Source organism: Camelus dromedarius, chromosome X, assembly GCF_036321535.1.
Source record: "Camelus dromedarius isolate mCamDro1 chromosome X, mCamDro1.pat, whole genome shotgun sequence".
Lineage (NCBI taxonomy): Eukaryota > Metazoa > Chordata > Mammalia > Artiodactyla > Camelidae > Camelus > Camelus dromedarius.
This window is the reverse complement of record NC_087472.1, coordinates 103,182,674-103,198,413: the sequence shown is the minus strand read 5'-3', so window position 1 is coordinate 103,198,413 and position 15,740 is coordinate 103,182,674. Positions and strand designations below refer to the sequence as shown.

At 43.3% G+C, this 15,740-nt stretch overlaps 1 protein-coding gene and 1 non-coding gene across 6 annotated transcripts in view; one reads left to right on the top strand and one right to left on the bottom strand.

The window, feature by feature from the left end:
* Window positions 1-3,325: 3,325 nt before the first annotated feature.
* On the bottom strand, window positions 3,326-3,430 carry LOC116151131 (U6 spliceosomal RNA). The gene has a single exon (XR_004134907.1). It is a non-coding gene; the product is annotated as a U6 spliceosomal RNA (small nuclear RNA).
* A 1,172-nt stretch (window positions 3,431-4,602) lies between these two features.
* Window positions 4,603-15,740, top strand: part of CA5B (carbonic anhydrase 5B) — a 34,507-nt gene continuing 23,369 nt past the window's right edge. The window contains exons 1-4 of one of the 5 annotated variants that reach the window (XM_064483387.1): window positions 4,604-4,742; window positions 11,832-11,983; window positions 12,510-12,551; window positions 12,923-13,117. In XM_064483387.1, the coding sequence (XP_064339457.1) occupies window positions 12,976-13,117 (142 nt within the window). In that variant the 5' untranslated portion in view covers window positions 4,604-4,742; window positions 11,832-11,983; window positions 12,510-12,551; window positions 12,923-12,975. Of the gene's footprint in view, window positions 4,743-11,831; window positions 12,552-12,922; window positions 13,118-15,740 lie in introns of all 5 variants that reach the window. The other 4 variants (XM_064483388.1, XM_064483389.1, XM_064483386.1 and 1 more) reach the window with 4 other exon arrangements.

The following is a 15,740-nucleotide window of genomic DNA, read 5'->3' as shown; positions in this document are numbered from 1 at the left end:
ATTGGCTCAGCTGATTGTGGAGGTTAGATAACCCCATAAACTGCAGGGTAGGCTAGCAGGCTGGAGACCCAGGGAAGAGTTGAGTTGAGTCCAAACACAGTTGGCTGACAGAATTCCTCCGGGGTGGGGGGTGGGGGCGTCAGTCTTTGTTCTATTAAGGCTTTCAGCTGATTGAATGAGACCCACACACATTATGGAGGGGCATATGCTTTACTCAGAGTCCACTGATTTAAATGTTAATCTCATCCCTCCCAAATCCCACCTTCAAAGAAGCATCCAGAATAATGTTTGACCAAATATCTGAGCACTGTGGCCCAACCAAGTTGACACATAAAATTAACCATCACACCTTCCTTCTCGCCCCAAATTCTTGTCTCTCCCATAATTCTCTATTCTTGCCCACAATTTTTCATTCTTTCCCAGAGTTCCTTCTCCCATCATTCTTTTCTATCCCACAATTTTTTTCTCACACAATTCTTCCCTTACTCACAAAATCCCCCATTCTCTCCCACACTTCTCCATTCTCTTCTATAATTACCCATTTTCTCCCATAATTTTCTATTCTATCCCACAGCTCCCCATTTTTTTCTGCAATTCTTTTTCTCAAAACATTGTCCATTTTCTCCCACAAGTCTCTGTTATCTTACACAATTATTTATTATAGCAAGTGACTAAAAATCTTGTAGTTTTATATTTAAATGTATATTTCTACCTGCCTATGAGTTTTCTGAAGATGGAAAAAATATAAATATGTAAGTATTATATAATATACTATATATTTCTATTCTCTATATCAGTGCTACTGAAAATGTGTCCCATTAGCAGGTGCCTGTTCTCACCCTGTTAGCAGTCTAGGATTAGAAGAGAATCTTGCCCAAGAACGGAAAACAACCCATTGCTTCCTTCATCAAGACAGCCTTGCTATGAAAAAAAAAAAAAAGTCATCCTAACTAAACAATGTGCTTAGTGACATATCAGATTTACATTCTAGTTCAAGCTTCTTATCTCAGCTTGGATCAGTAACTAGCAGTTCATGGACTGCCTGTTCTAGTTCTTGGTGTATAAATGAGCAGCACTGAAGAGATAAAGGAATCAATTAATCCTGAACAACATCATTCATTCAGCAATATTTATGGAGCATCCACCAATGTGCCAGGTACTGTATTAAGTGCTGGGAATACAAAGTTGAATGAACTGGTCAGTCTCTGCTCTCATGGAATTTACATTCTAGTAAACAATCAACCAACAAACAATCCAATATACAAACAGATAAAGAAATAATTTCAAATTGGGAGATACAACATGAAGAAAATGCAACAGATAATGTGATAGAGACTGAGAAGTGAGGTTGCTATTCAAAGTGTCTTTTGTGAAACATCAAGTTTACATCTCCTGGGAGACTGCTGGAAATGCAGAATCTCAGGTCGTATCTCAGAACCACTGAGTCAGAATCTGCATTGTAACATGATCTCCAGGTGATCCCTATGCTGAGTATAGATTGAGAGGCTCTAGACACAACTTCAGATATGGTTATTAAGAAAGACTTCCTAAAGAGATGACACTTTAGCTGAGAACTGAATGATGAGAAAAACCTAGCCATGTAAATCTAGGCAAAGAATGGTCCAAACAATGGGAACAGCAAAGGAAAATGCTCTGAGATAGGAGCAGACTGGGGAAGACCAGCATGTGTGGACAGAGTGAGAGACCTTGAACTCTCTACTGACAGATATTTATCAAAAGCCCTCTAATGAGAATTCTTGATTTGGAGTGACTACACAAAAACCCTGGATACGAGACCTCTATTTCTACAAATCAAACAGCGTTTTGCATGCAGCCACTCACCCATTCTGCACCCATGCTAGTCACAGAACTGTTTCCTTCTGAGCCTGTACAAAGTCACAAAAGTCAACATTGTTATTCAAGCAGTCATTACAAATAGTTCAAAGTTGACATACGAGTTGAAACCTATTTGCCATCCTGGGGAAAGATTATCAAAATGCTACCCTGTATTAAGCCAGACCATTGAGGGCCCTGTGTACTTGGATGAACAGAAAAGTTTTGATGGTTCATAGGAGTGATTTAATGTACTGTGCTTTGTGACTGCATCAACAGTTTACATTGAGGGGACCTGTGTTTAACTCCTTATGACACTATTTCCCACTTAGGTCACTACAGCATCTATATGAAGAAACAGGATTTCTTCTAGGACTAAAATTCAAGAAAAACTGTTTCTAAAAAACAAAACAGAAGGTTGATTTTTATCTTATGAACACTGGAAGACCTTAAACGATTGCTATTTCCTCTTTTCTCTTGCCGTTCATAAGCTTGGGGGCAAATCTCTGGCCCACCTTAAACAACTGCTTTGATCTGATGGCTGGGACAGTTAAATGCTGACTCATCATTGGCTGCATTATTCTTCCATTATGTTCCCCTTTCTCTGGCTCCTTCAACTATTTCTTTTATCCAGTAATGTCTATATTTTAGTAATCTGCTTCAAATCATTTGTGGAAGGTGAGGTAGAACTAACTATATAAAAATCAACTCACTAATTTATAAAGGTGGTATTTGGACCAATGTCTGTGAGTTTTGTTTTTGTCTTTTGATTTTTTTAAATTGAAGTATAGTCAGTTTACAATGTTGTGTCAATTTCTGGTGTACAGCATAATATTGCAGTCATATATACACGTATATTCCTTTTCAAATTCTTTATAAAATTATAGGTTACTACAAGATATTGAATATAGTTCCCTGTGCAGAAGAAACATTGTTTATCTATATGAGTTAATTTTTCATGCAAAAATGACTGACAGTTGAAACATTTTATAAATGAGGCAGGGTTCTCAGGGTCAGGGTGAGCTTAAAAGTATTCTGTTGAAACTTGTTCTTTTCTCTGTGTTCCTTCTAGTGCAACATTTTGACTATTCCCACTATCTTCAAGCCAGAAATAGAATGGAGGGTGGGAAGAGAAGGAAAAAGTAACTAAATATGCTATCATAAAATCTTTACTGTTGCCACATGAAGAAACAGAAGCAGCAAATCTTACTGCTACAAAAGGGAAATATTACCTTTCTACGCATGCAAAAAAGGTAACTATTCCTTTAAGATTTATTTATTTTTATTGAAGTATAGTCAATGTGTTACAATGTGTCAATTTCTGATGTACAGCATAATGCCCCAGTCATACATATATATACATATATTCATTTTCATACTTTTTCATTAAAAGTTATTACAAGATACTGAATATAGTTCCCTGTGCTATACAGAAGAAATTTATTTTTTCTCTATTTTTATATATAGTGGTTATCATTTGCAAATCTCAAACAAAAATATGGAACGCTTCACAAATTTGTGTGTCATCCTTGCAGGGGCCATGCTAATCTTCTCTGTATCGTTCCAATTTTATTATATGTGCTGCCAAAGCGAGCACTCCATGAAGATCTACTGAGAACTTACTGTGTAAAGAAGTGTACGACATCCTATAAAAGTGGCTTCCTATGTGTGCTATCCCAAAATATTCCTACTAATCAAATCAAGAAGACCAGTGATTATCAAATCCTTTCTACCTATAAACCCCTTGCCATATCTTTCTCTTTCTCATCATTTCTTGTCACGTCCAAACTCAAGCTGGGACAACTTCAGACTGTAAACTCCTTAAGGCTTATTTGTCAGGGCCTGGGAACTGAGGTCCCTCAATAAATATGATTTGAATGAATGAATCAGAGATTTCTGTACAGGGGTAGAAAAGCTGTTTGTAACCTCTACACATTTTCCTTGTGGACCCAGTGTCGCAAATGGAGAGAATAAGTCTAGCAGAATAATCTCAGCACACTCAGGGCAGCAACCAGAGTTTCAGTTTAAGTGTGGTACTGTCTCGACAGGCCCTAGGCAGCAAGAGCTCACTGGGTACCTATGAAAGGACATCAGTTGGAGACATCAGGAAATACGGGAGTTCTGTTTACGCCATTCCTCTGCCTAGCACTTAACATCCCATTAGGGACCAGAAGGAACACGGGTCCACGGTTCTGGTTTAGAGGATGTGAAAATTGGCTGGAAAAAACACGGTTCCATATTTCTAGTTCGGAGGACACGAAAACTGGGTCCAAGAAACTCGGGTAAAGTGGACATGAAAACTAGTGGGAAGGAACACGGTTGCAAGACGCTGCCAGTGTTTGCTTTTCCCTACTGAGCCATCTGCTCCCAGTATATCTACTCTCCATGTTTGGAAATGGGAGAAATCTGAGGAAAGTAATTTTTTAGACGAGGCTCTTAAGCCTGCGGTCTGATTTCACCAGATAAAATGTCGCCAGACCTCAGTTCCCAGGGCCTGAGAGGGTTTCTCTAGAGACAGGGGTGGGACGGCCCGCCCATGCAACCTCGAATTCCCAAGACTAAGTCAAGCCTGAGACTGGGGAGCCCGGGGCTTGGCTGGAGGGGCGGGGCTGGGGCGGGGCCAGAGCGGAACTGAGGGGTGGAACCAAGGTGGAGGGGAGGGTGCAGGCGGAACTTGGAGGCGTGGCCCGGGTGATGAGGGCATGGCTTTGGCCTGAGGGGCGTGGCCAGACCAAACGGCAGGGATTATAGGCCTGGAGGGGCGTGGCTACTCCATGTGAGGTGTGGCCTAGAGGCGGTAGGAATGTGGTCTGGGCTGTGGGGCGTGGCTATGATGTCCAAGCGCTCAAGGCACCGGTCCGGTACTGGAACAAGCTGCAACAAGGTTCGTGCTCTGCAGAAGCGCTCAGGTAAGGACGGACAGCTGAGAGCAGTAGGGGCTATAATGGGGACACGACAACTCGGGGAGGGCTGGGACCCTCCTCACACCGCCCTCCGTCCACCACGCCGTGTCTTGGATCCCTGACAGCTTTTGGTCCTGCGAGTAATTGCTGGGGACTGCGGAGGCCAGCAGGGCATCACTCCCTCTCCCCCTACAACTGCCCAGTCACCAACCAGATGGCTGCACCTTCTTTAGGATTATTTGCACTCGACAGGAAAACAGCTGTCTCAGGGAATTTGTCGGGCCACAAGCTGAGGGCCATTCCTTAGGAGGGAGTGTTGTCAGGGGTGGTTAGATGTGAATAACTCAAGAAACTCCAACCTGTTGTAAAATAGCTGGAGACTGGAGTAAGGGCTACAAATCTGAGACTGCAGTTCCTGAAACCGATGCGCGGCAAGCTGGGACTGATTTGGGTTCTGCATTGTATTTCTTCCCCCCACCTCCCACCCCACAATACGCCTGGGTCTGAGGACGAGTTACAACCACCCCCAGGGCAGGGGATCTGCAGCACAGCTGTGTCACGTGGACAAGTATGAGCCTTCTCCATTCCGCAGTTCCCTCTTGCCTTTTTGTTTTGTGCCCCACCCCAGCACTGGAGGAGAATTTCTAAATTACAAACATTGTTGATGTCTGTGAGTTTTTGTGGCATTTGATGTTAAAAGATACGTCTTGAGGTTGGTGGCAATTTGTTAATATTAATGTAAGTGCCCTCCCCTCCTGCATATATTCACTGGGAATGTTTGAGAAATACAAGAATTTAATGTGTATACCTTAATTTAGATAGAACTTGTTCTCATCCAGCCACTGAAAACCACATTGCTTTCTGCTTCCCCTTCTTCCTTTACTGGTAATCTGGCCATCTCCACTCTATTAAACACCTTGCTGGGATATGGAAAGGAGTAGCCAGATTTCTCTGACGAGGGAAGCTGCCCCAGACCTTACCCCTCATCTGCCCCTGCACATCCCTCAGAATGGTCACTGTTCTCGCATATGTTGGGAATGGAAAACCTCTCAGCTTACTAGGGCATTCCTCCTTTACTCAATTTTTATGTAGTACCAGAACTGAAATTCACCAAAAGGCCAAGAGCAGCAGGGCATCATTCTCTCTGCCCTGTACACACCTGCCCTGCTGTCCCTGGAACCAGGTAATAGGCTGTGAGCACTCACAGAACACAGTAAGATTGAGTGAATAGGAATATTCTGGAAATCTGATGGAAGGAGGGAAATGTATTTCATCTCACTGGTCGCACTGGGGCAGTTAGTTGCAGCACACAAAGCAGTTACTAGAAACATATTTTAAAACCTTTGGCAACCCCAGATTGGGATCCTGCTCTCAGAGAAGTGGGTGAGAGGAAGAAACTCAGCTTTCTCAGTCAAGACATGGCAACATAATCTCAAATTTCCAATTCAAGGAATTGCAAAAGGCTTGCTTCTTTTGGAAATTGGGAGGTGAGTAAAGGAAGTCAATTTGATGAGAATCAAGGAATTTGTTTTTCCAGTTTAATTGTAATCTTTAGTCAGAGTACACTTTTTTTTTTTTTTGCTGTCTTTTACATACATATATATGGCTTAATCAAGCAGAGTTCAAACGACTGTCATTTAGGAAATACATGATTTATGAATGATTCTTTAAAGGCTTTCAGAATCATTTTTTCCTCACACATTTCAAAGTCTGCAAAACAGCAGATAAGGGATGAATTATTAAGATCCAAGGACATACATTAATAATTAGTGACAGCAAAGGCATAAGGTACAGGAAACTTAGCTCTTCTGGGGCCCATCCAGCCTATGGTCCCATCTTTAAGAACAAACTTAAGGACAGTAATTACATCCAGTAATGTATCCTAGTGGTTCATTGTTACGTATTATGTTTGATAATTAAACATTTGTGATTTCACTAGCTTGGGCTTTATAATATCCATGGGTAAGTTTAAATAACCATCTTTCAATAAATTCTAACTTTTAATGTAAAAGGGGGTTCACCTTTGGCTTGAGCATAAATAAGCTCATGTGTTGCAGCCTAGTATTAGTTAAATTCTGTTTCTTTCTATTAGGATTTCCCTGAAACCCTCCTTGCCCCTGACCTTTCGTGCTCCGTTCCTCCCATGATTGCCTTTCACTATTCCTTCTCCGTCTCTTGGCCTCCTTCATCACTCCATGGTAGTCTCCCTCTATACACCTCTTACTCCTGGGGGAGGGGATTTTCCTTCTCTCTAGACTCACGACCTCTCCTGAGCACCAGAGCTGCATTGCCAACTCTCCTAGACCTTTCCTCTCGCCTGCCCCCTTGGTACTTCAAATCCAATAGGATTAGCAGTAAGAGTGCCATCCTCCCTTCCCCACCTGCTCCCCGTGCAGGGTTCTGTTTCTTTATTGAAGAAGTCATCCTCTTTCTACCACAAAATAGAATATTCTACCATATTCTCTCACTTGGATTATTGGAATTTCATTTCAAACTCCACATGCCCAAATCTGAGCCACTGATTTCCCACTCAAAACCTTTCCACACACAGCCTTCCCCATCTCAGTTCATGGCAGCTCCATCCTTCCAGTTGTTTAAGCCAAGAATCTTCCAGTCATCCTCCAGTCCTTTCTTTCACATCTTATGGGCTGTATCTCCAAGATATATTCAGTACTCAACCACCTCTCACCACCTCCACTGTGACTAGGAAGTTCCAGCCCCTGGATTGTCCTGAATGGGCTCCCTATTTCTTTATTCCATCCTGGTCAGCTTCCAGTAGGGCGCCCTGAATGGTCTTTTAAAAATGTAAATCAGATTATGTCCCTCCTCTGCTCCAAAAAACTCCATTGTGTCCCCACAATGGGGGACCTTTACAGTGGCCTAGAAGTCTGCTTGCTTTGGCATCGATTACCTCTGGACCTCGTCTCCTACTTCTAGCTCACTCCACTCAGCCATATTGGCCTCCTTTCTGTCCCCTGAATGTGCCAGACAAGCTCCCACCTCAGGGTCTCTGCACAGGCATTTCCCTCTGCCTGTAATACCCTTCCTCCTGAGAGCCATATAACTAATTCCTTTACCTCCTTCAATCCATTGCTCAAATTTCACCTTCTCAATAAGGCCTCTCCTGAGCAATTTATTTAAAAATGCAACACCCCCTTCCCTGTGGAACTCCAAATTCACCTTACCCTGCTCTACTTTTCACAGAATATATTTTAGTTTGTCTACAACTGACTTAAGTATTACACTGCTGTTTACTGTCTGTCTCCCCAACTAGAACGTAAATCTACAAGGGTGGGGACTTTGTTTTATTCCTCTGATGAGCCTAGAACAGTGTGACCATTTAATAGATATTTGATTGATGTCCTGATGAAGGGAAGAATAAAAGAGCGATTGACTGAATGAAGGGTGGTTAAAAGAATCGCGTCCTCACTGACTTTCCTGGCTCCACACTTGGTCCACTCCTGCCCATCCTGTGCTGTGCTGACAGTCATCAGACACCATCAGTACTTCATTCTATACACATGGAATAACATCTGAAAGTCTTCTAGTCCCTTGGAAATTCATATACCCCAAGTTAATCTCAAATCCCCATCCAGCCCTACCTTACACTGTGTCCCCTGACCGTCTGCTTGGCTAACATCTCAAAAAATATTTATAGCAGACTTGGGATGGTGGAAAGTTCAGATACATTTAGCTTTGTTACAGAACACAGGATTTTGGGTTTTGTTGTTTTTGTCTAAAAACATAAAAGGTAATCTTCAGAGTCAGTGTCTCCCTGCAGTGAGATCAGCAGCATTCTCAGGAGACAGAGGTTCAGATCCCCAAGCCACTACATGCTGCCCGCCACTGGGTGGGCATGGTGGAAGATGACCAAGAGTGAGGGGGGTGTCAGGTCCTCTGGCACTCTCATGTCCACCAAGCCCTAGAGAGCCAGTCTGGAAGTGGGCAGGAGATGCTTCCTCTGGGCCAGGTGTCATTGGCCTCAGTGTTGTGCCAAGACAGCATGACTGCAGAGTGCAGGGCAGTCCCCAGAGCATGGCCATGGCCCTGGCAGTCAGCCCCAGCCTGCAGCATCGGCTCAGCCTTGCCTCAGTGCTTTCCCGATGGCTCTGTGGAGCTAGACCAAGGATCAGTTACCCAGACTTCTCTGGTCGCCATGCTAACAGGCCGCAGACCCCACACAGTGCCTTGTACAGAGCCAAATGCGTGCCTGCTTTTCCGTACAACTCCCTCAGACATCAAGCATGCCTTTGGCATTGTCTTATCACAACCTTCGCTTCGAAGGACAAATCAGCATGTCTCTTCTGTTGAGTGTACCTTGTAATTACCATTGCCTCCCAGGGATTTACTAAGCCCCTTTTTCTATCTAGACTGTAAGCAAGAAAGGAGGCCTTTCCCACATGTTTGCCCACCTCCCCCTGACACTGGGATTGAATACTGAACAAACCCAAGGCTGTTCCCATTTCAACCTCACTGTCTCCTCTGGCCTTGGCTCCTAAGCATCCCTGTCCCCCAAATGTCCTCATCATCCCTGACATTATCCTTGTCCATCTCTCTGCCTTTGCCCTTCCTGTTAAACTCTCCCCTATGACACATGGTTCAGATGCCCACCCCCTCCTGAAACTTATAGCCTCTGCCCTCTATGTTCTCACTGAATTAAGTCAGGGCTGTCATCACATCCGGCTTTGGTTAAGAAGTATTGGTTTAATTATGCTAAGTGAAATAAGCCAGACTCAGAGGGAAAATATTATACAATTTCACTTAAATGAAATATCTTGAATAGACAAATACATAGAGACAGAAAGTAGAGTAGAGGCTACTGGGGGCTGCAAGGTAGGGAGGAGTGAGGAGTTATTGTTTAATGTGTACAGAGTTTGTAGTGGGGATGATAAAGTTTGGGTATAGATAGTGGTGATGGTTACACACCATTGTGAATATACTTAATGCCACTGAATTATACACTTCAAAAAGATTAAAATGATAATATTACGTATAGTTTACTACAACAAAAAATGTAACTAAAAAAACAGAGAAGGTATTTGTTTAAAGAGGTTATCCTTGTAGACTGCGAGCTACAGAATAAGGAGAAAACCTACTTTTTCATCTTTACCCAGCACAGTGCTTTGCATGAGATAATCGCTCATTATTGCTTCAATTCAGGAATGGAAGTTGACTGAAAGAAGCACAGAATTCAGGCAAGGTTTCCCCACATCTCTTAGCAATTTTTGAAATTTTACAAATTGATTTTATCAGAGAGAATCCTATTTAGTTGGAATTATTTGATGATTCTGTCTTAAAAGGAAAAAATGACATTAAAAATCATCTTAAACTTCTATTTTCTTAGTTTTTGTACTAAAATCATGGGTGGCATGTTAGCAAACTCAATTTGAGTACTAACAACTTTCATTTACATAACACTTAGCAGCATTTTCTGGGAGTTTTCTCAGACCATGCACCAACCGAAGTCACAGAAAAAGTCAACTTCTTGTACAGTGTTACGGAACAACTGTTCTTCTTGCTCTTCTGGTTATGGATTCTTTCTTGCTTAAGTTGACGGGTGTACATTAAGCCTTAATCTTAAGCATTTCAGTTCATATAATCCTTTTAACCTGCTGACCTGCAATTATAAATTACACAGTTTCATGCTGGACATAGTCTTATAAGTTAGAAAGAAGCATAAAGTTCTTAACCTGGGCTCTCATCCAAGATTAGAGTGGAGATATCAAGAAAAAAGTGAAGTGTTGACATTAAGGGATAGGTAAGCACTGAGAAAGTTATCAAGTTACTGGGCTTTTATGCTATGGTTTTAATTTTGAAATTGATACTTTTCATATTCTGTCAGTAAACTATCACCAGGGGCTATTTCATACAGATAATTTTCATGGAGAAGAAACTATAAACTTGGAGGATATTTTCCTATGGAAAATCAAATCATGGATGTGTTTCTAAGATGTCTAGGATTTGCTTCAGAATAATCTGGGGTGGGGTGGGGCATAAATAAAACTTGCTTGGCCACCAACAGATAATTGTTGAAATGAAGTATTAGGTACATAGGTGGTTTTATTACAGTATTTTCACTGTTTCTATAAGTTTGAACTTTTCCAAAATAAAATATTTTTTTTAATCAGAAATAGATTCTGAATAAAGTGGCCAACTGTCCATTATTCTCTAAGCCTGCTCTGTTAATTGAGTTAGTGAAGATACTTGAAAACGAGCTACTCTTATTTGGCTCAAGGCACTATCAAGATAGTGCCCTGAAAGTGTATCCCCAGTCTGTATTTGAAACCCTGTCAGACTTTTACATATCTTAAATAAGGTACATTTTGACATACTCACTCCCTCCAAAGACGTATATATACAAACACACACATAAAAGTATAAACAGAGTGATTTTAACTTGGTTTGAGAATATCAAACACCTTTTGGCAATGCAGACATACTTTAGGTGTCACTGGCCTAAAGACGCCAGGTAGGGAGTTAGGCCTGGGGGGGTGGTGCTCCCTGGGACTCACGCTATCCCAACCAGTCCCCTTGCAGGTGGAAGCCATTCATTTCTGATCCCTTGGTTCCACGTGTTCATCAGCAAAGTGAAGGGTACAACAGAGGACACGGCCCTGGGCTGGAAGGCTGGCTTGTCACCACACTGTGATTCATGTTATAACACTTATATGGGCACATGCCTCGTGGGGAGCCAGTTATATAGAGATCTGCCTGGAGCCCTCACTTGTGCCTTGCAGGGTAGTGACAGCAACTCTGCTTCCTGCTTCCATTGGACACACCTCAGGTGTGGTTTTCTCTCATTTCCCTTGAGTGTAGCCTTCTTCCCTCCAGCTCAGAGCTAGTGGGGTCGAGGGCAGCAGTACAGGGAGAAAAGCTAGTTCACGGCCAGTGAACAGCAGTGAGGAACAGGAAGAGAGAGACGATGAAATGAGCACATGTGCCTCCTTGCTCAGCATCACTGTGTCCATAATGTGCTTTTTTGTATTGAATACCCTTCTTGGAAAGGTGGTATGAAGAGATTAAGTCAAGTTTGTAAGTGACGTGTCTTCAGTGCCCCCCCCCCGCGCCCCCCGTTTCTCTTCTTGTGCGTTTTAGCACCTGTCCTCTCCCTGGCATTGCTAAACTATCGAGAGGCCTCCAATAGGCGGAAGGCAGAATCTGCTCAGACCTGGACTGGTGTCTGTTTTCCTTCCGGTATGATACGCATCTCAAGACACTCCCAAGAGGAGAAATTGTACATCTGAAAGGTAGAATTCATGCCTTGTTCAACTTTGGGTCCTGGAGCAAAGGAAATGACGATAAATGTTGAAATGAAAATGTTCACTGGCAGAATTCCCAACCTGTGAGGCTAAGTTAGGTTCATATTCGAGTAGGTTTCTCTTTCAGATCATGCAGGACTTCCGGGGTCCTTCAGGTCTTAGATGAGACCCACTTCTTACAGGACTAGCATTTAAAAGTGTTTCAGAAGTATAAAAAGCCCTACAAATGACTGATGGTGGCATGCAGGAAGGGAAAACCCCTTAATACCGTCTGAGAACACGCTAGCGGTAACTTCACAGTTCTGGGTTCTTAAAATTAGGATCAACATCTCCATCACCAAGGAAGCCTCCTCGGGGCATTCCACTAAGACTCATCAAGCAGCCACATGCCAGGCACCGTGTCCCTAAGAGATGCAGCCATGACAGACAGACACTGTCCCTACCACCGTGGGGCTTCGATGCTGGGGGGATGGAGGCATCAAGTACGTTCATGATCCGTTATTTAATTCAACAGCAATACGCCCCATGACCAAGAAGAGAGTGCTGGGCTCACCAGGTGAGTGCACGGTGGGGCGGGCTTTGAGTACATGACCCTGGAGTGGATCGCCTGAAGACAGGGTAGGAATTAACCAGGCACAGATGAAGGAAGAGTGGTTCAGGGAGGGAGGAGCATCTGCACCAGCTGGAGGGAGCTTGGGGAGTTGGGAGAAATAAGTGCCCCTGGCTGGTGTGCAGACAGGAGCGTGAAGTGCATGCAGGGGAAGCAAGCCATTCTGTCCAGGGGTGACCAGTGAAGAACAAGAGTGGATACGTCATTGATTCTCATTTGCCTTCCCTCCAGCCCCACTCCTAATAATCTGAGTGATGTCTGATCGGCCACCTCTGTTGTTTAAGGCTTTTCCTCCTCTGTCCTCCTTTTGCCTCTAGGTTATTAGGTCCCTGCAAGTTCTTTGGGAGCTGGTCAGGATTTCAAGCTAAAGATGGTGATGATGAGCCGCCTGAGGGCCATTCTTCAGGCCTCCCCATGCAAGTCACTGTGGAGAGGGATCCAGATTCCGAGGTCCATGCCGGTGAGGCCCTGCAGCCTCTACACCTGCACTTACAAAACCCGGAACCGAGCCTGTGAGTACGCGGCTGCCTTGAGAGAGGGGAAGGCTGGTTGTTTCCCACCAGTCACGTGTGTTGGGTGTTGGCAGCGCTGGTGTCGGTGGCATTCCAGACTGGGATCAGATGCCTCGAGAACTGAGAATAACTCATTATTTCTCTATTTGTCTTCTAAAACAAACTTGGAAAGCTCTTTCTTTTCCTAGCTTCATTGAGATATAACTGACATATGACATTGTGTAAGTCTATGGTGGACATCGTGATGATTTGATACACACGTACTGCAAAATAATGACTACAGTAAGGCTTGGAAAGTCCTTTTCTTGACCAGTTTTAACTTGTTAAAGGGATGTCATGCAGAATTAGGCCAAGGGAGATGTCCCAGTTTCAAACACTTTGGAACCCGTTCTTTATCGTTTCTCGTTAGCAACTGTCTTTGAACTAAGGTTGATGCACAGACTGCGAATTATTTCTGTGAATCTGAACATTCTGGAAGTTGCATGTGATTGTTCGCAAGCAGTTCAGCAGCTTCACACTCTGGAATATTCCATTCCTTATTACAAACTGCAGCAGAGTGACTTCCATCTGATCAGCGTACCGAGTGTGTGATCTGCTGTGTTTACAGCAGATCAAGTGAGGCAGCAGATGGTCTTCCCTGAAACCGCGGCGCTGCTGCCACGGGGGTGGGTCATTCTGTGCTGTCGGGGGCTGTGCTGTGCACCGTGCATGTTGCGTGGCATCCCTAAATGTCTCAAGACCTCCCTCAGTGAACCCTGGGGGAAAAATAACCCTGGTGCAGAGCCACTGAGATGACAGGGGAGGATAATGTGTGTGTTGGTGGAGACATGAGTTTAATGAAACGGTTAAGTATATTTCGTAGTTAGTTATTTTATTTATGTTCCACCATTCACAGTGAATTCACACAGTTTCCAAATGTTGGTTTGCTTCAGGATTCTAGGTTTTCAGCTTTTCCTCCCTGGGTTTCCTCTCTTTGACCCTATTTGCGCATGAAAAGGAATTACTAGTAATGCTAATCTAGCTAAATCCATTGTCTTGAAACCGCTTCATAAATATATTTTTTGTAAATTTATTTTGTTTTCTCCAGTATTGACTGTGTTTTTATTAAACTGAACTGGCCTGAGTCATAATAAATTTCTGGTTGCTGGGTGTGGCTTCCTACCAGCAGGCCCACATCCTACCCGGACTGGCTTCTTCTCAACACTGGCACTTTGCGGTCTAAGGCTTTTAGAATGGAAAAAAATAGTCATATTTATTTAGTTACTAGCAGAAAGGTTTTTTTAACAGAAAGTTGAAAGTTAAGGGTCTAAAATCCAATATGCTCATGTCTTTAGAATAGTTTGCTCCTTTTGGTGCTGACGAAATCAACAAGTGGTAGCAGCTTAGGGAAGAGGGGCTTCCCTCGATTAATTTCCCACATCAGATGTTCTTGTTTGCAGGTTACTAAGACAGACAGGTGACAGTCACGATTTGATTTTGGTTTTGGCGCTTACACTGTCCCTCCCTGTTTCACCCAGGAGAATATTTGGTGTTTGCTGCCCTGGGCCCCTGAGCATGTCCTGTTTAGATATCCTGGTTCCTCATCTGTTTAGCTGTAAAGACAATACTCATTGTTTCCAGAAGCCCAGGAACCCCAGCAGAAGGCCCAGTGTATACTTGTGACCAAGAATGTCCCCAGGTTGTTGAGGGTCAGAAAAGATAATGCGGAAAGTCCTTAGCTAGTGGCTGCCACACAGTGGGGACTCAGCATTGGCAGCTACCTCTAGTACCACAGCTCTTAACCGTCATCACCATCTTTACCATCGGCATACGCTCAGCTCCTCCCTCAGATGTCTGACCATTTTTAGGATCGGGTGAAGCACAGTAAGGAATGACTGAAGGAGGAGGTGATGGCGAATTCAGAAGCGGCGTTTCCCTGGGCCCCGTGCCCTGTGCCTGACCTGTACTCCCCACCACCCGGGTAATCACTGGTGCCACGTCAAACTGCTGTTTGCTCTGATGTCAAAGTGCAGACAGTAAACGTTGACAGTCCTAACTTTGGGGACTGGTAATATGATAAAATAAAGATAAAAGCCTGCACTTGTTACCCAAGATGAAAAGAAAATCAGTTTCACTTCATGTATCACCTAGTGAAATTTAGCCTAATTTTTGTCACATAAAAAAATGTAGGTTAGAGTAAATCAGAAAATAAAACCCAACAGTCAATAATAAGACAATCCAGTTAAAAAAATGTGTCAACAGACCCATTTATTTCCTAACAGACACATCACCTAAGATGCTATATAGATGGCAAACAAGCATGCGAAAAGATGCTCCACATCATATGTCATCAGTGAAATGCAAGTTAAATAACCACAGGACACCACTACATACCTATTAGAGTGGCCAAAATTCAGAACACTGACAATACCAAATGCTGACCAGGAAGTGGAGCAACAGAAACACTCATTCATTGCTGGTAGTAATGTAAAATGGTACAGCCACTTTGGAAGATAGTTTGGCAGTTTCTTTCAACATTAGTATACTCTTACCATACAATCCAGCAATCAATTACCCCTTGGTATTCATCCAAAGTTGTTGAAAACTATGTCCACACAAAAAACTGCACACAGATATTTATAGC